The 24,233-nt window shown below is 35.0% G+C and overlaps 1 protein-coding gene across 2 annotated transcripts in view; it reads left to right on the top strand.

The window, feature by feature from the left end:
* Window positions 1-20,767, top strand: part of YTHDF3 (YTH N6-methyladenosine RNA binding protein F3) — a 38,136-nt gene extending 17,369 nt beyond the window's left edge. For both annotated transcript variants that reach the window (XM_014845887.3, XM_014845885.3), the window contains one exon: window positions 17,665-20,767. In XM_014845887.3, the coding sequence (XP_014701373.1) occupies window positions 17,665-17,688 (24 nt within the window). In that variant the 3' untranslated portion in view covers window positions 17,689-20,767. The remainder of the gene's footprint in view (window positions 1-17,664) is intronic.
* The last annotated feature ends 3,466 nt before the right edge of the window (window positions 20,768-24,233 follow it).

The raw sequence follows: 24,233 nt of genomic DNA, 5'->3' as shown, positions 1-24,233 counted from the left end.
TCTTTCCCAAGGGTGAGTAACCTTACTCTGAGTTTGCTTCCTGCCTATTGTTCATACTCCTCAGGTGATAAAGGTCATTGATTCATGTTCATCAGAGTTCAGTAAGTTTTGTGTTTATAATTAAGCAGACTTAGGAACTGGCAGGGACTCTAATCACTAATCATAAACATTAATTTTATGGGAAAATGTGTTTGGAGTTTGAAACCAATAGCTTTTAAATAAATATTTGAATATTATCCATTTTGTATTTATCAGAAGTAAAATAGATTTTTTTCTTTCAAACTCCTGGAGCATTTTTATAATTTGTGCACTTAATGCATTTGTATACAATATAGTAAGGATTTGACCTGAGGGCAGCCGCTCAGAGTTGGGAAGGCACGGATGTTTGGTTTAATTTCAGCAGCATTTGATCACTAATCCTGTTACTTACCCTCTCTGAGACTCTCAGGGAGATTTCCCCTGAAGTTACACACTGTGCTTGCAGCATACTGGCCAGAATTCGATCACAGGGCACATAGAGCAGTACAGGCTGGGGAATGTTTTCCTTTCTAAACTACAAAAGAAAATTAGGGTCTTGGTTTTAGGAGGACAAGAGAGAACGGATGGTGTAGGCAACTAGCTGAGTTTTCCATGGAGAGTACATTTAAATTTCTTTTCAGGTGAAGCAGGAATAAAGTTAGAACCTTCTACAATAAGTTGTGTTGTTTGCAATGGAAAACTCTTATGTAGAAGTTAAGATAAAGTAGGAACTTAACTCTATTTAAAGCGTCAGTGATTGTTTCTGTGAGTGAAGTTAGATATCTTGTGGCTTCTTGGTCTGTGCAGAAGAGGGAACTTTTGAACTAACATTCCTCACTGGTGAATAATGTTGAAGTAATGATCCTAGAGCAGTAGTTTCCAAACCTTAGGGCACATAAATATCAATTGAAGTATTTCTTAATGCAGATTCTCGAGACCCACCCCAGAAAAATCTGATATATTTGATAAGGGACCTGGTGGCATACATTTTAACAAGCACCTCAGGTGATTCAGGTGCTAGTGATTGCTGTACTGAATTGTTAGACTTTGCTTTGGAATAATACAGATGACTATTTAAGGCTCTGCTCAACCTTGTGAATGAATTGCTGAGTATAATTGAGCTTTCTCCCATTTAAATGTGAGAAGTAAGGCAAAAAGGAGGATCAAAAGTAGCTTCTGAATTTTTGAGCTCCGCAGTTGAGTAAGTGGGTATATGGTAACTGACATTACAAATAGAGGGTCAGGAGAAATGATTTGGGGTATGAAAAGTAGGATGCAGGTGAAAATTTCATTTTTAGGATGTGCCGATTTTAAGATGCCTTTGGGAAAGACAGTGAAATCTTTTGGATGAGGCAGGATGTAGGAGTTAAAGGTTAGGGAGCTTTTTGTTCTAAATAGTTGATTCCATGGAAGTGGGATGAGATTACTCAGGGAGAAAAGATGAGTGGCAAGGAAATATATATCAGCTTTTCTTTGTCACACTCACGTTTGTTTGTCTTCCCATATTTCTTCCCTATGCACTCTGAAAATTTAGTCCCGGTTTTATTTCTTTTATTATATAATTGTCTCGAGTTATTTACAACAGTTACATATTGTTTTGTAATCATATTTATACAGTGATTTAAACTTCATAATTTTTAAATTTTACATTTAAATTGCTTTATGGTTTACTACCAGTCTTTTTATAATGTCTAACTCATCTTTGACATGTTTACTTTGAATCTTATTTAACTTATTTTGTTATTTTTTTAGGAAGAGTAATTTGGTAATGTATCTGTTAAGCCCTTATCCAAGAAATGCTTTTCTTTGGCCATGATGTGTGAATAACAGTTCGCCTAGAGGATTCTTGGGTCACAGTCTTTTCATTTAGGGCTCTGCTTTATAGTTTTATCTTTATTTTATATTATTTATAGTTCTATGTTATGGAGAAGTCTGAGACCAGCCTAAATTTTCTTCTTTGCAAATAGCTATTTCTGTCTCTGCACAAAAGATTTTTCTTTATTCTTGCAGTATGAACATGTATGGAATGTGTACAGTATGGGTCTCTAGTATAATTTTCCTTAACCCTTTGTCTATAGGCCAAGTTTTCTTTTTTTTTTCCTAGTAATGTCTAAAAATATGTTGAATCTTTGTCCCTGAGTGCCATTGGTTCTTATCTTTATTATTTTTCTCTGCATTTGGAGAACTTTTCAAATTTGAATTCTGTTATTGATTGGATTTGGCTTGTGTTGATTCTGTGATTTGTGAGGTTTTGAATTCTTCAGGGACAGTATTAGTTTGCTTACATTATCACATCTAGCTCCCCTTTCCATCTGTTGATTGTTTTCTTACCTAAATCCCTTGACCCAGTCCATGTTGATTTTGAGTACAAAGATGACTGTTTAAAGCCTATTTTTGCTTCATGTAATTATCATTTTTAGAAACTACTTCATCTTCCATATCCTTCTTAATGTGTTTTTCTTCTCTTAATTTACATACAGTAAATTTGTAAATTCCCTTTTGCTGTCTCTGTAGTTCAAGTGCCCCGCTCTGTCTTCCCCTAATTTAGTGATCTGTTCTCTGTCTCTGTGAGGCATTTTTCATAATGTTACATAAATGAAATTACACAGTATTTAATCTTTTTAAGACTAACTTCTTTTCTCAGCATGATATCTTTGCAATTTATCTGTGTTGTTTTGTGTATCACTTTTTTATTCCTTTTAATTACTAAGTACCTTTCTCTTCTTTGGATATGCCACCGTTTGTTTATCCATTCATCCATTGAAGGACGTCTGGGTTGTTTCCACTTTTTGGAGTGTGTAAATAAACTCCTATAAATATTCTGTACATATACTTTTTAAAAGTTAAAAGTCATACAGTAAATTCACTTTTTTGGATGTACAGTTCTGTGAATTTTAACACATTTGTAGACTTGTGTAACCAGCATGACAGTCAGGATACAGACTAGTTCCATCATCCCCTGAAAACTATCTTGGACTATCTGTTTATATTTACATCCTTCCGCTGAGTCTAACCTCTGGCAGCTATGATCTGGACTCATTATAATTGTGTTAGTGTCCTCTTTTTGAAAAAATAGTTTGACTCATTTTGGCTTTTTTTCTCTGTCATCACTGAACTAGGAAGAGGATCATCTACATCAGGTGTTTCCTCCAAAATAGTTTTTTTTTTTTTAAGGCTTTCCTTTAATGCTTATTGTTAGTTGCATATTCTCTTCCCATTGCAAATGTGGAGATGGAAGAGTCATAATGTAAGTTGATTTTACCAGTTAAATGATTGATCACCATGTGAAGAGTAAGAAGAGAGAATCAGTACAATGGGTATGCTAGTAAGTGAAATTTGACTTTTCTTTTAGTTTGAAACCTCCATGTCACTGAACAGTTTTCCATGCTTATTAACTGTTTGGCAATTGGGGTATCACGTGTCCTTGCCCAGTTTTCTTCCTGGTGCTCTTATCCCTTGTCCAGGCAGAATTTGTGGATTTTCATTTGTGTATTTTCTCTTAGATATGCTTGTGCTTGCACTTTGGCTTTCCAGCATAACTGCTTTCAAATACTCTTGGCATCCCAGTGATGAAGGATGTACTCCCTGTCTGTTCTAGGTCGTCTTTAGCTCCACCAAAAAGGACAAATTAGTGTTGTTTTGCTAGAATTCATTCCTTTACTTGTTAGACATTTTTTGTTTCTTCTTTAAATAAAGATTTGCACGTCATTACTTAGTGTTTCTCTTTTAACATGACCCCATCTGTCTTGTATTTAGCTGAAATTCCTCAGAGCTTCTGGTATGTGGAGGTCACATTTTCCCAAATGCATATCCTTCAGACCTTGAATAAAGTGGGATTTCTTAAACAAGAGACAAAACAGCACTATTATAAAAGAAAAGATTGGTAAAATTTGACTAGATTAAAATCTGTTCATCGAAAGATGCTTTAAAGAGAATTAAAAGACATGTTAGGAACTGGGAGAAATTTGGACATAACTTACCGAAGATTAGAATCAAGAATATATAAAGAATGCCTATGAATCAGTTTAAGGAAAAGATAGATAACCCAATAGAAAATTGGCCAAAAGATATGGATAAGTCATTTTATGAGATAGGAAGGAAGATGGCTAACAAGTATATAAAAAGGTCTTCAGTCTTAATAATTAGGGAAATGCAAATAAAGAGTATAATCAGAAAATCTTTTCTGTCCGTTTGTTTGGCAAAATTAAAAAATTTCGTAATATCAAGTATTGGAGAGACTATACATCAAAGTCTCTTACACAATTGCAGATGGAATATTAAATTGATATAGCCTCTTGGGGAAGCACTTTTGCATTTTTTTATAAAGCTGAACATTTCATATACATTGTAATTCACTAGTTTTCCTTCGAGATATATACTTAACAGAAACTTCCAAATACCCCAGAAGACATGCAAGCATGTTCTTAGGAGCACAATCGATAATAGTAAAAAACTGGAAATAATCCAAATCTCTATAAGCAGGAAAATAACCAAAATGCATTGTTGCTATAGTAATATAGTAGGATGATTGAACTATAGTTACATGCAACGTATGAGTGAATCTTTTTTCCTTCATCTTTTTATTTGGAAACGATTTTTAATGTATTTGGAAAAATACGAATAGTATGTAGGACACTCATATGCCTTTTACCCAGATTCACCTATTAGCAGTCTTCCCTGTTTGCATTATGTTTTGTTGAACAATTTGAGAGTAAGTTTCATATATCATAGCTCTTTACCTCAAAAAAGTATAGTGTATTTCCTCAGAATAAGGATATTCTCTTATATAACTGTCGTAGTCTGTTATTTGAGCCATAGTGTCCTTTGAAGCCTTTTTTTCTTTTTTATAATACAAGGTCTAGGCTAAGATCAGGTAAAGGACCTAGAATAGCCCAAAGAGTTTTGGATAAGAACAATTTTGGAAGGCTTATACTGGCCTGACTTTAATTCTCTGCCTTCCCCAAGTTTGGGAAGATTGTTTCCTTTGCATTTTAGTAGAAGTTTTATAGTTTTAAATTTTACGTTTAGGTCTGCAGTTGCTGTAGTTTTCTTTCATTTCTCATCTTACTGTGTTCATGGTTTTCTTAAAATTCGTGAGCCTACTTGTGATAGCAGACAAGGACTTTAAAAAGCTAATTCCATTTTGTCATTGCTGGGTCTTTTTTATTGACTAATTTTTTTCCTTCTTGTTATTTTTTTCAGTGGAGGAATTCCCCAGTTTGCCTTGCCAGCAAAGCACCCTATGGAGGAGCCAACCAGACATATCTTGTCTGGTTATGTAAAACTTAGTCAGGCCCTCTATTTTAGAGTGATGGGTATTGATGAGAAATCTATGTTATTGTATTTGTCCAGTTCTTCATTCTTAGATTCGACCACATAATTTTGATACATTTGATTACAATCAAGCTTTATGAAAGAAAACCCAAGACAGACCTACCAAAAGAAATAGATAATTCAGGGAGCAGAAGATAATTTAAAATATAAAACAGAATTTGACTTGTTGTTAGGATTCGTATGTAAAAAGAAAACCAGAAAATGTTCTTGGAAATGAGAAATGCAATTGTCAAAAAAAAAAAATCATTGATCAAGCAGATTAATAAAATGTTCATATTTTTGATCCAGTTATGATCTAGAATTTTAAATCAAAGAAATTTCCAAATGTGGAGCAATAGAGATGAAAAATATAAAGGGGGAAAGATGTGATGGAAAGAGAGGAGATCCTCTTCTTTCTAAACGAGTGTTATTAAGAGTACAGGGAAAAAATAAACGGAAGAATGATTAAAGAAAAATTTCTAGAGCCAAAAGGTACACATTTTCAGAAAGAATGGGCTTACTGCGTGACCAGCATAATTATTTAAAATTAAAAAGAAAAGGGGGAAAAAAGACAGGGTAAAGAGAAAATCTTAAAAGCTTCCTGAGCAAAAGACAAATTACCTGCAAAGGAAGGAGAATCAGACTATCATACTTCTCTCATCTATACCTCCAAATACTCATATGTAAAATTAATTTCAGAGTGGGGGGGAGGTAGTATTAGAATTATGTTCTTAAAGATGAGTATTGAATTAGTAGTGGGGAGTGCAAAATAAAGATTTCAAGTGTACAAGAGCTTAGTCGCATGTCCTTCATGAGAAAGTTACTTGAAGGAGTATTTCAGCAAAATGAAAAAGAAAGTCAAGAGATAATAACAGTTGGTAGCTGGTTATACTAGAACAGATTTTTCACAACAGGGACTTTGCGTTTTGAGTTAGACAAGTCTTCATTGTATGCAGTCTATCTCAGGACTACAAGCAGCTCTCTCCTCTGTCTGTTAAATGGCACTGTGGTCTTTGAAGCCAGACAAACGAAATGAGCCCTCACTTGGAAACCACTGACCTTGAGAAGTGAAAGAAGCTAAAAAGAAAACATAAAATTCCTAGCCAATCTTTGTTCTCTTTGGAACATAAGCTCTTATGAAAGTAAGACTTGCTTTATTCTCTGCTGATTCCTAGCACTTAATGCTTGGCGTAAAGTAGGTGTTTAGTAAACATTGTTAGATGAGTAAATGCTTTGAAGAATCTCTTTCCTTTTGGAACATTTGAATGTCATAGGATGTTTTTTCTTTATTGGTTTAATTACTGCACTTTATTTAGGAACTATGTACTTGATCATTCAAGTTATATAATAAATGCTGCCTGTTGGTTTTTGCATTTGTAGAAATGGACAATAGTATATAGAAGGTTTAATTAGTTAGAACAAAATGTTATGAGGTGGAGTGGGAAGAACAGGTTTGAGGAAGGGTAAATAAATGTACTATTTTTCTCATCTTTCTGAAAGTGAACAGATAATTGTTTAAAGATGATATGTCAAGCGGTTGTGCCTTACGCATATTATTTAATGTCATAAGGACAGTCACTAGAACTGAAAATAGTGCGGTGTCTAGTGTAGGGATGGGGAAGAGAAGGAGAATATAATATATTCACTGTGATAAGTTACTCATCATATACAGTGGGAATTGATAATGTCTAAATGACACATCAAGAAATTTGTGTATTAATATGCTACTTAAAGTTAGAATGGCAACCCATCAGAGGACCTTAATTTAGAGAGGGCTAGAGGAGGAAAGGGAAGCTTTACTTTAACTTGCTTTTTGTATGTATTACTTTCAGTGATAAAGCTACTGTAGTTGGAAAATAAAAGAAAGAAAACAAAGAACTAATAATGTACTGAGTTTATTTCTGCAGTATAAATTCAAGTAATCTGCATAGCAGTAGCATTTACTCTATTCTACTATTTAATCTTTTTATTGAAATTTTACCTTTGTTGAATGTGAGTCATTTAGATCCTGCTATATTCTTTCACTCTTGTAAATCTTTATTGATCAGGAAACATAATCTGAGGTGAGATTTTTAGTTCACTGGCTCTTTTAATTCCATATAGGAATAATTAGAGGTTTCAATTGCCCGTAACTTTGAGATGAACTTCCAAAATATGGCATTTACTTATTCCCTTAGAAAGAGGTGAAGACCTGCAGCATAAGCAGAAACAAGCGAGACATAATTATAATAAAATCCCTATGAAATAGTTTTCATTTCTAGAATCTTCTATGCGTTTTAGTCATTTATGCTGTTTTATATTGTTGGGTATTTCCAAAGAGTAAATTTTAATACCTGATATAATTTTTTTCACAATTGGAATAATTGATTCTGAGATGAGATGATGTTAGGTCTGTCACATCGTAACCAAGTTTGTGTTAATATACAAGAAATTACTTCACTAATAGTTAGACCTCTGACAGCAGTAAGCATTTCCCTGACAGTTCTATACTACTTTTTCTCAAGTAGAACATTTAGTTTAATGCTTTCCCATTAATCAAATTACAGTCTTAGGATCAAGAATGGGTTGAGGTTTCTGATCAGCTACTTTTTTGGTCAACTTTTCTGATTGTCGTTCTCTGTTTCTGAGTGAGTTAATTATGATTAACAGAAACAAATTCATTTTGGCCCAGGAGATATCACACTTGATACCAAAAACTTTTATATTAGATATTTAAATAATTCTCTGATAAAACATTGTGTTATAGTTTGAATAGTCAAGATGATTCAGTTTTTATTACAGTAGTAATCTATTCTGAACTTGGTAAGTATTCTTTTCAAGCCAGGGGGAGAAAGGAGGTACTTCAGTTAACATTTTATAATATTGGTTTGTTTTAATTTTTCCTCAGATTAATTTTGTTTCCCCCTAGGAGAGTTAATGGTGACTGTGTTATGTTCCAGTACTGATAAATAATTCTATGAGTTTTTAGTAAACGAACTACCTATAGTTTGTTGGGTTAATTATAGATCTTTGGGAGATAGTTCTTCTGTACCTGTTATGGTATGAACAGTCATCAGTAAATTGAATGGTATTTCAATTATTTCATTTAGTTTTCTTCAGCAAATACATGATTACTTCAGGAACATATATATTTAATTTTAAGTGAATGTGAAATATCTTAAGTTTCTGGAAGTAACAATTACTGAATAGTCTTTCCTCTTAATAGTTTATTTTAAAAATTTGACATGCAGTTTCTTCATTTAGGAATTTACTAACTATTGCACTCTAATTTCTCAGTGAAACTGACTTTACTGTCTCTTGGCAGAAAACTGAGTTTATTGAATGGTGTTTCTTTTTTTTAAAATTTTTTTCCTGCTTTTTTTCCTCCCTAAATATCCCCAGTACATAGTTGTATATTTTTTAGTTGTGAGTCCTTCTAGTTGTGGCATGTGGGACGCTGCCTCAACATGGCCTAATCAGTGGTGCCATGTCCGCACTCAGGATCCAAACCTGGGCCGCTGAAGCGGAGCGTGCGAACTTAACCACTCGGCCACGGGGCTGGCCCCTTGAATGATGTTTCAGCTCTAGTATCTGTCACAGTTGACATTCCGTATTGGTGTACCCTCGTTTCCATTTGAAATAACATAAGGGAATAGAAACAGATCATAGCATATATAATAAAAGAACTGGGATGTAAAACTACTAGTGGACTATTCCACTTGTAAATGACAGTCTGGAATATAATTATCTTATTATTTTCACTTTATTGTAAAGAGTTCAAAATCTGACTGTGAAATAGAGTTGCATGTGAATTCCTTTGCTTGGCTTTAGGAGCTTCTGTTACCAGGTCCCCAATCAGTCTGGTTCTTTTTTTGAGGAAGATTAGCCCTGAGCTAACATCTGCTGTCAATCCTCCTCTTTTTGCTCAGGAAGACTGGCTCTGAGCTAACATCCGTGCCCATCTTCCTCTATATGTGGGACGCCTGCCACCGCATGGCTTGCCAAGCGGTACCATGTCCGCACCTGGGATCCGAACCGGCGAACCCCAGGCTGCCGAAGCAGAACGTGCACACTTAACTGCTGAGCCACTGGGCTGGCCCCCAGATCAGTCTTTTTTTTTTTTTTTGAGAATTCTCCTAGCACACATCTTGTATTGTAGTCAACGTGTATCACCATATATTTACATCCTGTATGTTTTTTCCTTAAGTTCTCTTATTCATACAACAGATAAATAGTAAAGGTTGTCAGTGAGCCACTAAGGATAAATAGCCATTTCTTTCTAGAACTCAGTCTGCTTGGAGAGATAAACATAATTTCTCTCAGGAGAGTTTTGTAGTTGTCAGCATTGAGGGCCTGCATGTCTCTTGCTGAATTTATTGCTAAGTATTTTGTATTTTTAATGTCATTGTAAATGTAGTTGTATTTTCAGTTTTACTTCCCAGTTGTTTGCTGCTGGTTTATAGAAATGTCCTGTATCCTATGACTTTCATAATTTACTTGTTAGTTCTAGTAGTTCTAGTAGAACATCCTTGGGATTTTCTGCCTAACAATCATGTTGTCCTCAAGTGGAGATGTTTTTCTTTATGATCTTTGTCTTTGTCTCTTTTTTCTTTTCTTTTTTTTTTGGTGAGGAAGACTGGCCCTGAGCTAACATCTATGCCAGTCTTCCTCTATTTTGTACATTGGACACCATGTCAGCATGGCTTGATGAGTGGTGTGTAGGTCCACACCCAGGATCTGAACCTCTGAACCCGTGTGTTGCCAACCTTCCTCTTTTTGCTTGAGGAATATTGCTGCTGAGTTAACATCTATGCCAGTCTTCCTCTATTTTGTATGTGGGATACTGTCTCAGCATGGCTTGATGGGCAGTGCCATGTCTGCGCCCAGGATCTGAACCTGCAAACCGGGGGCCACTGAAGCAGAGTGCATGAACTTGACCACCCTGCCACTGGGCTGGCCTCTGTACTTTTTCCTTTATTCTTGCAATTATATTTTTAATGTAGTATTACTTAAATATGAAATTAAGTGAAAACTGTAAAACCAAAATAAGATGATACATAAACAAAATACTTAATTTATTGTGATGAGTGATGTTATTTTGCTGAAACTAAATCACAGTTTAAAACATCAATTAGTCCTAAGTCTTAGAACCATGTTCTTACTCTCATTTGGACCACCTAAACATATGTTATGAGTGTTCTTCCCCATTTTTCACTATTTGAACTTCTTCCTGACTCTTCCGTTTCATCGTACACTTCAAAGTTATTTAATCTTTGGTTGGTACAGATTAATAGTTTTTATGTTACTAGACTGCATCTATTCTTTTTTGAAACCTGAAATACTACTTTATTTTGTAAATGCAAACTTGGGCACTGGAATCTCTTTTTTTCTTTGGCTGAGGAAGACTCACCCTGAGCTAACATCCCTGTGCCAATCTTCCTCTATTTTTTAGCATGTGTGCTGCCAGCACAGCATGGCTGCTAACAGTGGTGTAGGTCTGTGCCTGGGAACTGAACCCAAGCCACCTGGGCTGGCCCTGGAATCTTTTAAAGCACTTTTTTATTATAGAGTGGACATGCAGAGGATCAAGAATATTAGAGTCTCGCTTAAATGGAAATGTAAGTTTAAAAAATTTCAAGAGTTGGGTCAGCCCTGGTGGCCTAGTCCTTAAGTTGGGCACCTTCTGCTTTGGCAGCCCAGGTTTGGTTCCAAGGCATGGACCTACACCTTGTCTATCAGTGGCTATGCTGTACTGGTGGCTCACGTAGAAAAAATAGAGAAAGATTGGCAGCAGATGTTTGTTTGCTCAGGGTAAATTTTCCTCAGCAAAAAAGAAAAGAAAGGAAAAGAAAAAGAAATTTGAAGAGTTGACTTCCAAAAACAGAACCTCCAAAACATAATCATTGTTCTTTCCCTTGATTTTTTGTTTTGAATTTATTTTACAGTGCTGAGTTGGTCTATTTTCTTTGCATTCTTTGTTTGTGGTCTTGTAATGCAAAAGGATCCTTGTTGTTGGGACAATGCATGTCAGAAGCTTATCTCAGTATTACAGTACTTTAAGGGCTCTGGACAAATGTACAGTCTTTTGAACAGCCGGGAGTTTTATTCATCAGTTACGGCCCTTCTTTTACTCATTAGCATGGATTTTTCCAGTCCTCTCAGCCAGCCTATGCAGATTTCATTCTGGGTAAATCATTAATTTTCCTGAAGAATTGAATTTATTGTATATTTTAACTTCAGTCATTGTTCATCTATAAACTGGCCTTTCTTGGACCATGCACACTCTTTTAAATTTAAAAATATGGTCTGTTATTTCACTGATTTTAACTTTCGGACAGAATTTAAGTAACACTTTTATCCTTGTAAACGAGGAGAAGAAAAGCAGGGCAGCCATTAAGATAGCAATATCCTGTAGAACATAGATGTATTTCATATTTCTGCAGCAATGTATTTGGGAGTTGTGTTTTTCTAACTTTTTATTATGATTTTTAAAAACTTTATTTTGAAATAATTTTAAAGTTATGGAAATATTGCAAAGGTAATACAGAGAATTTCTCTATATCATTGTTTTCTTTATTATTAACATGTTACATATTCATGGTACATTTATCAGAACTAAGAAATTAAATCGATCTGATGCTGTTAACCAAACTATAGACTTTTTTCAGAATTTCCGCAGTTTTCCCTCTAGTGTCTTTTTCTGTTCAAGACCTGGAACACCACCTTTGAAGACTGCTGGTCAGGTGTTTTGTAAGGTGTCCCTCAGTGTCTCTTTGCCTAATCCTTTCTCATGATCAGACTGAGGTTATGTGGTTTGGGGAAGAATACCACATAAATGAAGTGTTTTCTCATCTAATCATATGTAACTTAGTACTGATGATATTAACTTTGATTACTTGGTTAAGGTTGTGCCTGCTGGGTTTCTCCAATGTACATGTCCTTTTTTCCCCTTTGTGTACTTCTCTTCTTAGAAGCAAGTTAGTATATCCAGCCTACTCTCAAGAGGAGGAAGATCAAGCCCCAGTTCATGCAGGGAGGAGTATCAAAGAACTTGTGAAATTTTTTTATTTATTTAGCTCTTCCATTAGTTCTTTTTCCTGCTTCTAGATTGTTCATTTTTCTTGGGTTTATCCTCCAATTCTGTTATTTTTTCCTTTGTGATTTTTACCTCTTTTTTTCTGCTTTGTAATTTGAGGTATTTCTTGGACTTAATGTTCTGCTTCCCAAATGAAGCAGTGACCATGTTTCCCTTTAATTCAGTTACTAAAAATTTCAATTTGAAAATGAGATTTCTAAGCTAGAAAAAGGGTTTTTGTTTTTGTTGCATTTGGGTCTCAAGTGCCTGCTTCCTTGCTTTTTTCTTTTTCATTTTTTTCTTTGGCTGAGGAGGGTTCACCCTGAGTGTTAGAACATCTGTTGTCAATCTCCCTCTTTTTGTTTGAGGAAGATTCGCCCTGAGCTAACATCTGTGCCATTCTTCCTCTATTTTGTATGTGGGTTTGCTGCCACAGCCCCTGATGAGTGGTGTATCTCCATGCCTGGGAACTAAACCTGGGCTGCCAGAGTGGAGCACGCTGAACTTAACCACTAGGCCATGGGGCTGGCCCCTCTTTTTTTCTTTTTTAAGTGTTCACTGCCTCCTTCAGCAGTTCTGTTTTGTTGTACTTGTGTTCTGAGTGCTTATCGTTATTTTCTTTCTGGGTAGTATGGCTTCTTAGATCCGCAGTTACTTTTTCTCCTCATTTGGGCTCAGGCCTGGTTACTGACATTGCTAACGGTGATAAACCTACAGATGATTAAAAGGAACTAAGTCATTTACGTGTAATGTTAAGGGCAAGTTGTTAGTTCCTCTGAGGACACTGAAGAGATTTCATTTTCCAGCTCTTCCCTAGCCTTAAGAATAGGGAAATCTTAGCTCATCTGTTAAGCTCTGTCAAAAAGATATTGTTGGCAGGTAAGTTTCTTGCTGGAGTTCATCTCCATAGGCCAAGTTCTCGGTCTTGACCTTAGGATCATGTATATATGTTGGTCTCTGGTACCTTTGCTCAGCTCAATGTGGTGAAGAAGCCTTACATCAGAGACTCAAAAGCCCTCAAATATCAGAATCTGCCTGGTGATGCCCAGCTCTCCATTAATGGAAAAGTGAGGGAGGAGGGATCCCTTTCCAAATTGTTTTCTGAATTCTCAATCACAGAAGTAAAAATTGAGTTCTGTGAATCACTTTGGGAAGTGTTTATCCTAAAGAGTGTACATGTCTAAAATGCAGTCTTCTGAACTATCACTAGAGGCTTGGCCCTTCTCCGGGTTTACTAATCATGGCTCCTTTATTGTAATTCTGAAGGAATTGTTACTTCCCCACAACACACCAGGACTTGTAACTGTGATGTCAGCCATGTAATATGTACCTTGTTTTGTAGCAACACCAGAAGTTAGTGATGTTACCGATAGCTCATCATTTCTTGGTCTCATATTTCTAGTGGTTTGTAGATAGCATGCCCATAGATATCTCATTATATTCAAATATTTAATACTAACAGTGTGAGATGCAGTTCTAGATCTTGTTAATATAAATGCGTTTTTTTGTTTTTTGTCTGAAAGCAGAGATATTGATCATAAACTTCAGAAGGACTTGAGTTTTATTGATGAATGTTTACCTTGCTGAAGGTTCCCAAATTTGCATACCCATCCTGGACCTTTCCTCTTATCTCCAGATTCATGTATCCAGTTGCCTCTTCCATATCTTCACCTAGTTGTCTAATAAGCATCTTAAATTCAGTGTAACTCCTGTTACTCCTGGGGCATTGCCTGCCCCAAACCACCTCCGTCTTTGTAGAGGGCACCACTCTTCTTCCAGTTGTTTAGGCCAATAGTGCTAGAGTCATTCCTGATGCCTCTCTTTCTCACCCAATGTCTGATCAGTATCAGTAAGTCTTGCTGGCTCTGCTTTCAAAAGGTATCCTGAATCCAAGCACTTTTCACTAGCTCTCCATCTTTCATCCCTGTCTAAGAGTTCTTATTATTATCCTACTGGTTTATGATTTGTGATAGCCTTCTTACTGGCCTTGCTATTCCCACCTTGCTCCTCCACACTCTGTTACCAGCAAAAACAGCCCTTAAGAGATCTTTTTGTGACAAGTGAGACTGGATTGTTAGTTTTCTCATGCTTTTCTTGACAATGTTAGTATCAAAGTATTGCTAACCTCAGAATGCGTCAGGAAATATTCCCTCTTTTTTAGTCTTTGGAGCAGTTGGTGTAAGTTTAGAATTATCAGTTCTGGGACACTTAATCAAATACACCTATAAAACCATATGAGCCCAGTGGTTTTTTTATTTGGGGTAGATTTTTAGTTGTTGATTAAACTTCTTTAGTATGGCTCTTCAGGAAGTTGTCTGCTTTGTCCTAAGCTTTTGCATCTTGGCATTAATGGTATTTTATTTTTTAGCTATATCAGTCTTTGTGATATTTTTTATGCTTCAATTCTTTTTTTTATAAGTCTTTCCAGAGATTTTTTTTGGTTATGTTGTCCCCCGACCCCTTTTAATTTTGGTCTCTTTATTTTGTTTTCTGTTTCATTATTTTCTCCTGCTATCTTATTTCATTCCTTCTACTTTTGGGGGCTTACTGTTACTCATCTCCTATTATTGAGTTGGATGATGAGCTCATTACTTTTCAGGTTTTTAAAAAAATTCTACACATGTAAATTTCCAGGTGTTTTTTGGGAACTTAGACTTAGCATTTTTGTTATTGTACTGATGTAAAAATTTTTGAATTTCCATTATGATTTTTGGGGAGACTTTTAGAAGAGTGTTTTAGAATTTCCAAAAGTGGATGGGGGTTTTTTGTTGTTTTGTGCTTGTTTTGCTTCTAAAATTGATGTCAGAAAATGTGATCTGTATGATACTCTTTGGTATTTACGTTTGCTTTCTGGTCTGGCATATAGTCTCCTTTTGTGTTTGTTCATTGTGTACCCTGTAATTATTTGACTCAGTTTTCTGTATTCTGTGTATTCAGTCTATATTTTTACTAACTTGTCTGCTTTACTAATTATTAAGAGAAATGTGTTCAATTCTCCTGCTGTAATTAGGAACTTGTCAGGTTTTCTTTGTAATTTTGACAACTTTTAACATTTGTAAAGTTGTATTTTTAGTTTAATATTGTCATAGCTTTTAAAAAAGTGTTTCTTATTCAGTATGTAGCGATCCTTTTATCTCCAGCAGTGGTTTTTCCCTTAAAATCCATTTTCTCTGATATTAGTGTAGTTGGATCAGTCTTCATTTGGTTTGTTTTCATTACTTTTAATTTTTCTGGTCCTTATGTTTTAGTTAATAACATGTTATTTCTTGTAAATCATATTTTAAAAAAAATTTAAAAATTTGAGCTATTTTGTTTTCATTGATGAACCTACAATCTTTCGATTGTTTACTGTAAATGTATAAATAATATAACTATTTCTGCCATCTTATTTTTGTGCTTTCTGATTAATCTAGATCTTTCAAGCTATCTCTCCCTCTTTTTTTGTCCTATTGGATTGATGGAGTTTTTTGTAATTTTCTTCTTGTCCACTGAGTTGGAAGTTATGCATTAAATACATAGATGTATTATAATATATATGTAATCTGTATATTTTATTGATTCATTTAAAGTGCATAGTTGATGACAGTTCAAACGGAAACAGCGCCTCTAACTTCTATTTAAGTAACACATCCTCATTGATCTAACTAATCATCTTCCTTGAATTAAACTCCTCTTTGTCTAACTTATCCTTAAGGAGTGTCCCCTTTTTTCCTATAGTTTTGGGGCTTTTCATGAAGTTGATGAATTTCTCTAGTTTTGATCAGTCATTTTATGGAGAAGAATGAGCAATGTGCTTTCACTTCTTGCTTCATCTATAACACCTTGTTTTATATCTAGCTAATTAAGGCTGGCTTCAGAATTTCGCATACAAATCTTTTTGTTTCCTTCATCTGAGAACTAAACTTTCTGTATGTTTAGGCTGCTTTTTAAAAGCTTTAGGGCCTTTGTAAGTTAGACTGCAGCTTCCTAGTACCAGATTCTTTGTCTTTTTTTTCCCCTTTGTTTGTGGTGTTAGATTTTGTTTATTCTTTTGAAACATGATTAATTAGCTAGCTCTGTGCGTTCATTTTTGTTTTATTCTTTAATTTCCAAATATCCCACTGATAACTTATGAGTCTATGAAATAATTTTGTTTGTGGTTATGAGGGCATTTATTTTATTAGCTTTCTGTATTAAATACTGTTATTCAAGTTTCTAGGAATATATTAAAATAAAAAAGAACTGACTTTATAACAAAGAACTTAAAGTTCTCTTTGGGATTTAAAGTACAGTTTTCTGATGGTGTCACAGAGGATGGGAAGCTAATCTGACCATGTGCAAAATACATTCAGATTTATTATGGAACATGTATTACCCATAAAAAAATGAGAGTAGTGAAAACAGAAAGAGAGTCTTATAAAATGTTAAACACAAGTGGTTTTCAGAATGCAGTCCTTGGACCAGCAGTACTAGGATCACCTATGAACTTGTTAAAAATGTGAACTCAAACATACAGCTTCAGACCTTTGGGGCCCGGTAGTGTTTCCACAAGCCATCCAGGTGATTCTGATGCTTCTGAAAGAACGGCTGAGTTACACATTGAAGCAAGATGGCACAAACTACGTGATGTATTCAATTGATAGGCATACACAATGCTGGTCATCCTTTTTTCAAAGTATTATGGGCAAAGGTTTGGTTAATACACATGAAAACATCACTCAGGCTTTTTATTCAAGGGGTTTCTGGTTTTGTAGAAGAAATTAATAAGGATTAATAATATTTCTTGATGTGGAATATGAGAATATGATATGGAGGAACCTTGTGCTTGAAAGTATTTTTTTTATTTTTACTGAGATCTTAATTTAATGCAACTTTAATGCAATTTACCTCAACCCTTTTCCTTTCCTCCTAACCCTACATCAGCCAGTAGTTTTCAAATTGCTGCAAAGGCCTTTTAGGTCTATTTGATAGCTCACCATCAAAAACTCATTGAAAGGGCTAGAAAGACATTATTATAATATTCTCACCTTAAACAAAATCCTTGTGGGAAAATAGGGCTGTAGAGAGGGTCTGTACTCTCCTGAAATAAGTCTTTGTGTTTGGAATGTCTTTATTTTAAAATATTTCGTGATAATCAATCCACTATGGTGGATATAGGTAATAGTAAATCATTTTTAAGTAATTACTTGAATTAATTATTTGAAGAACTTTTATGGAGATGTTTGCATTCTATGTGCATATAATTTAAATCTTTAAATAATGATGGTATTTTGTTAAAATTCTTTGTGTTTTTCTTTCAGGAGAGAAATAGAAACAAACAATAACCATATGAAGATGTCCTGTTAGATTACAACACTAATGATGTAGACTCTGAAAATGCCTAATAAGTCAAAGAAGACGTTATTAAAGCTTTTTTTCTGCTTAAAGGTGACATCTTTGAACTCTTTAACACAGAGTTGACTCTTCTTGTAATGGTTTTCATCAGCGCATCTGCCCTTATACTCTCACCAAACACACTTGAGAACTGTAACTTCGTCAAGCACTTTCTGTCCTGAAGCTTTTACCAGTATCTGCTGTCTTTTGTAATTATGCATCCTAGCTAAGGCACAGAAGACTGAATGAATGCAAGGATTCATTAACTCTTTGAATTTGTTAAATACTAACAGTTAACCATTAGAAGTGGTTCAATGATGTAAGAGTCACACTGCTTCAACTTTTTCTTTGTTGTAGTTTTTAAATTGTCAATTTTTAGCTATTTGACAGATTAAACGCAAAATAATCATGCCATATTTAGTCCTGGAGTTCAAGTCTAAATGTTTATGTGAAAAATTATTGTAGTTAACTTTTAAAATGGCAAAGCAACCTTACTCTCTATTTTAGCCAAATGAAACATAATCTGAAATTATATTAGAACATTTCCCTTGTCTTCAAACTGTTTGGTGTAACAGAATATTGATATGCAGCTTGGTGGATTTCACCAGTTAATGCACATTCTTCTCCCCGCCTTCCCCCAATAATATGTATACTGAAAAATGTGCATTTGTCTGAGGAATTATTTTGTTTGCTACCACTTAATGAATCTCAAAATTTTGAGTAAATGTACCTCAGTCTAATCAGACTTTTTATGACCTTTATAACTACATTTAAAACCCTTAATTCCTATTTCTGGGTGTTTGCGAGCCTGATTGCTATCATGAAGTAAAAATTTATTACTCTAGGTATTCACTAGCTAAATAAACATAGTTCTTGTTTAGCAAGCATATACTGTTCCTCAACTCTTTTCTCCAGCTTTTGCAGTGTCCTGGCATCCTTAAAATACTTTGAAAATATGGCCTTGATCCATGGATTAAATCAGTATCTAAGTGAATGTGTTGATGTTTTATTGATCAGATCTATATAAATGGGAATACAGCATATATCTGGGTATTCTTATAGTTATCTTTTTAACATCTTATTTTTTTCATTAATTACATATCAACATTAATTTTATATCTTGAAACAAATTGATTTTGTATAATTAAATGTATCATGCATCTGTATTAACTGATTTGATGGCATAAAGTTATGAAGATAATGTACTTCCCCTTATATTACTGTTCCAAAAGGAGAAAGCTATGTAGAAAGATACATTAAGGGTGAAATAGCAATACAGTAGATTTGAATACCTTGATGTTTTGCATTACTCTCTTTATGTTTACATCATGTTTAGAGATGTTTTCATTTAGTATGGTCTTTGGTCACTTCAGTTCAAAAATTTCGTGACATATTTCTTTGAGGCTTTCATTTATATAATTTTTTTTGTACAATGTTTTCTTAAAATGCACAAATACTGTATTCAAGTGAAAAAGATACAGTATTTGCAGATAATCATAGCTCCTTCACGGTTCTTTGGTAGTCCCAGTGTAGTTATATCAGTGTCTACTGAAGGGAACATCACAATATTAATGGTATATTACAGAATAAAGACTTTCTTAAAGGAAAATTGCACCTATTTTACCTTTTTAAAGAGTAAGCCATGAAATCTTGTTACACATCTCTTAACTATTTATAATGAAAATTGGCATTTGGGTAGTCACCATAGCAATGTTCTACATCCCTATATGGTAGGACATGTTCAAAGTGACTGTTGTCACTCTGGAGGTCCTATTAGAGAAAACTGTAAAGGGGTGACCTTGTAGAAAGGATATGAGTCCTTTCTCTGAGGTTCTCTTTTTCTTGGTGCTTTATTAGCAACTCTGAATATTTTTATAAAACTAGTTACATTATAAATGGATTCAAACTTGTTTAATTTACTTAAGTTTCTATGTAAGAAGTGTCAGGGAAACATTCAGCAAGCAGGCTGATTGCAGTAGCCGACTCAGAAGTGTCCAATGTAATTGAGTAGTCTGTTCATGGTGAGGAGTACATCCCAGTGCCTTTAACCTGGATTTCTAATATTAAGTGAAATGGGTGCAGCATTCCTTTTGGAAAAAAAAAAACAACAACAAACACTTTATCTTTTCAATTGGTAATTTTTTTCCTCATTTTTCTTCAGAGCACCTACTTTCTCTCCCTCCTTGGTCTGTCAGTGTATTGCAAAATGTTTTTCCTCTAAGCGAAATTATCACAGGTTGTCTCAATAGCACAGCTAACTGAGTGTTTCCTAACTGTAGAGACCAAAAGGGAGAGAACTTGGGCTCTACAGTCGGAGACATGTAATCAAATGTTCGAATAGTCACAAATTAGGATATTATTGGCCCAGTGAATTTCTTGCTTAATGTTTTTCCAAGATCTGGTTTGAATGTTTCTTATTAAAGTTATCTTATGTGGGTATTTTATTTTGAAAGGTATTATAGTTTGTATATTTAACAGTAAGGGGGAAAATGTAACCAAAATTAGTATTCTTTCTCTATACATATTGGTACTTGAAGATTCCTTGCAAAAGAAACCCCAGCCTTTTCCTAATTTCAATACTTGATTCCTTATTTTAACTTAAGTGATCTTTCTAATTCAAAAGCTGTGTTCTTTTTGAATACCATGCATGGGGGTTAAGCTGATGTTAAAACAGTTTGCAATAAAAAAGAATCAGCTTAAGTCATTTAATCATTTCAAGTGCATTCTGTGTCCTATAAATTGTTTGAGAAATTTAAGAGAATTGTGTTTTCATTGAGTTTTGCATATCTTTTGTTATGCCATGTAAATTCCCTTCTTTTTCGTATGATTAAAGAAAGGTTATGATAAAATGATTAGTTCATTTGCATTCACTTGTAGCAATTACATGAGAATTTGAATTTTGTCGTGTTTGGGTTTGTTCATTCCTGTGAATGATGGTACAGTTAGGTGAGATTTTCTGTTATGGTACCCAAACTCACCATTTGGTCCTCTTTAATCTTTGAGGGTTTCAATAAAAATTGTTCACTCATATCTGTGTTCTTTCCATTTTATCTTTATAAATATGTATTGCCTGCCAGAAAACATAACATTTTTGTCAACTTTATTGTGGATTTCCTGATGGACATATCTTTCAAGTACAAATAAATTATATCACTCATTTTAGTTGGCCATTTAAATTAAGTGGGGGAATTAAAGAGAGGGAAGATAACAGTTTATCCTAATTTTTTTCCACTCCAGTGAGCTTATTGAATTGTGTGCTCTTAATACTAAAAGAGAAAGAGGCCTATTTATTTTCAAGTAATAAGAAATAGTGGCACCAGCTGTCTAATAACCCTAATCCCCCATTCTTGGTACCAAAGAATGCTTTTCTGACAGTCTGTACATTATTCTTTGGGATAGATAGAGCTTATGTAGATAGGATCATGGTGACTCTGGATGGCACATTGATCATTGCTGGGCTCTCTATCTAAGGTACTTGCTCAGATGCGGGGAAACCAAAAAGTTTCGTTTTGTGCTCTTGAAACCCACCATATGCATACAACAGAGTTGGCCTGTGACCAGGGCACAGTTTTACAGAATCACTTTAGGTGTCCCACACTGGAGCATCACCAGAACCTTTTGACTGGTCTTCTAAAGCGAGGGTTTGCATCTCATTAGCATACTTACATTTGAGACTACTCATTTGAAGTTGAGACCCTAATTGGCTTGGCTTTGTCTTGCTTAGTGATACTAGATTTAGTAATTCTAGTCTAGAAACTAAAATATTCTTGGAGTCAGAAGTTAACTGGCCAGTTCAAGGTCTTTTTCTTTGCTTTCTAATCACAGTATTTGCCATGACATGATCTTGCTGTGTAGTCTTTGCTCGTTTGTCTTGGTGCAGTAATGAGAAGCAGATCTCTTCTATATTCGTGCATAGTAGTGGCAGTTTAAATACAGTTTGTTTATAAAGAGTGCAGTAAATTCAGAATTTGTAATTTGAGTTAGCTATACAACATTGGGAGTAAATGTAAATGAGAAATTGTTTTCATAAAACTTAGTATGCAAGGAAAGATATGAGTGCAGAGTTCATAACACTGGTGGGTTCCTCATCCCTTCCTGCCACCCCCCTTGCTCCTCCAAAGAATACTCTACTTAGAACACACTTAGAGATGTAGATAATTGAATGTCATTTAAAAATATTATTGGATATTTCTGACACATATGTAACCAGAATGGAATTAGTGTATAGGGGAAGATCTTAGAATTGGGAGTTGAAAGACCGGACTTCCAGTTACTTCTAGCAGATAGATTGACAGCAAATCATTCCCTTTGTTTTTAGTGCACTTATTGGTAAAATCAGAGCTTGGCTCTGCATCTAAGATTCCTGGTAGAATGCATCTATGATTCTTAGCCATTCTGAAATTTCGTAATTTATGATTTAAATAGCTTTGAAGGCTATGGCTTATTCTAGCAATGGTGAATGTTCGTTTTGAAAATAAGTTTGGGACCAGTGTAATTTTTTTATTTGATGAGGAAGATGGTCCCTGAGCTAACATCTGTGGCAGTCTTCCTCTATTTTGTATGTGAGGCACTGCCACAGCATGGCTTGATGAGAGGTGTGCAGGATCTGAACCTGCAAAGCCTGGGCTGCCAAAGCGGCGTGTGCCAACCCAACCACTATGCCACTGGCAGGCACACAACCAGTATAATTTTTAATAGTCATCCTTTGGTTATTTTCAGAATATAGGTAATGAATACCTCAAATTATATTTTATTCATTGAATCTGATAAAATATGACCACTATTTCCCTTCAGTGAATTTCAAAATCTAAAGGTACAAAGTCCCCATCTTTTCCACAGTGTTGGTAAACAGCAAGAGAATGTATGTCACAAAGAAATCCAAGTTTCTTTTATTCTACTGCCCTTTTACATTATCTTTTTTTTTTTTTTAAGTAGACCTTATTTTTTAGGACAGTTTTACAGAAAAATTAGGCAGCCAGTAGAGAGAGAGCCCATATACCTTGCACCCAGCTTCCCCTATTAACATCTTAAGTTAGTATGGTACATTTTTTATGATTAATGGACCAACATTGGTACATTATCATCACACTTTTTTCAGGTTTTTAAAGTTTTTTCCTGATGTCCTTTTTCTCGTCCAGGGTGCCATCCAAGGATATCACATTACTTTTAGTTGTCATGACTCCTTAGGTTCCTCTTGGCTGTGATGGCTTCTCAGGCTTGTTTTTGATGAAATAGAGGAGGATGACAAATCCTCTACCCTCTGGGTCCTTCTAGCTGGCGTACAAATTAAATTGACGTGAGACAGAATAACAGGAGAAAATCAAACAAAGCTTTGTAACGTGTATACATAAGAGAGACCCAAAAAACCTGAGTAACTTGCCAGAATGGCCAAGCTGCCAGCTTAAATAGCATCTTCAGCCAAAGACAAAGAAGAGTGTTGGGAGTAGTGGTTTGGGGCTTCAAAGGGGAGGAAGGCAAATCACGTGGAAATGGAGAAGCAAATGTTTGGTAGATAAGAATGGGCTTAGCCAGGACTCTCACAGTCTGTTGATAGCCAGAGTTGTCTATGATGATGGCCTGTCATGGGGGCAGCCTTTTTATCTTAAATTCTAAAATCCTAAAAGGCACTTAGGCTGAAGGTCAAAGTTTCTTTCAGAGTGTTTTGTTCTTACTTATTTTGAGGGGCAAATTCTGATTCCCCCACAATGACCTTGACAGTATGAGGAGTATTGGTCAGATAGTTGGTAGAATGCTCCTCCTCTGGAATTTATCTTGTGTTTTTATGATTAGATTGAGGTTCTAAGTTTTGGGGAGGAAGACCACATGGGTAAAGTGCCATTTCTGTCACATTATATCAAGGATGCATACTACCAACATATTCCTGTTGATTTTGAGCTTCGTCACCTGGCTCAGGTAGTGTTAGGTTTCTCCATTGTAAAGTTACTCTTTTTTTTCCCTTCTCTTTTCCATACTCTAGTCTTTGGAAGGAAGTCTCAGTCCACACTCGATTGGGCAATTTTATTCCCCCTTATCCTTGTAGTTTTAAAGGGGAGTATGGGAATCTGTTTTATTACTACTTAGCCTCATCCCAGGAGGCTTGTGTGTCAATACAAATATGTTTGTTTTGCTTTTCTCTTTTTAGAACAACTCCCCTGCCGTCCCCGCCACCTCTTTTCCCTTCCTCGTTTTTCAACAGAACAGTTGTATTTTGGAGAGATTCTAAAGAAGACTCATACCTATTCCCTGAATTAATTCTAATTGTGTGTATTTTTACACAATTTTTTAAAAAGTGGTTTTTAAAAAGGGATTGAAGATCTATCAATAGAGAAGATTTAAATGATGGCACAGTATTTTGATCTTATGTGTATAGGTAAGAATGGATAGTCCTTCAGATTTGGCTGGGTTGAAAAACCTGAGGTAGGAGTTAAACAGGATATTATGGTTAGAATGGTGCATTCCTTTAAAAAGAAAAGGTGATTTAAATAGCTTGGCATCT

This window comes from Equus asinus, chromosome 12 (genome assembly GCF_041296235.1).
Source record: "Equus asinus isolate D_3611 breed Donkey chromosome 12, EquAss-T2T_v2, whole genome shotgun sequence".
NCBI classification, from domain to species: Eukaryota; Metazoa; Chordata; class Mammalia; order Perissodactyla; family Equidae; genus Equus; species Equus asinus.
The sequence above is the reverse complement of the archived record's forward strand: the minus strand, read 5'-3'. Positions and strand labels throughout refer to the sequence as shown.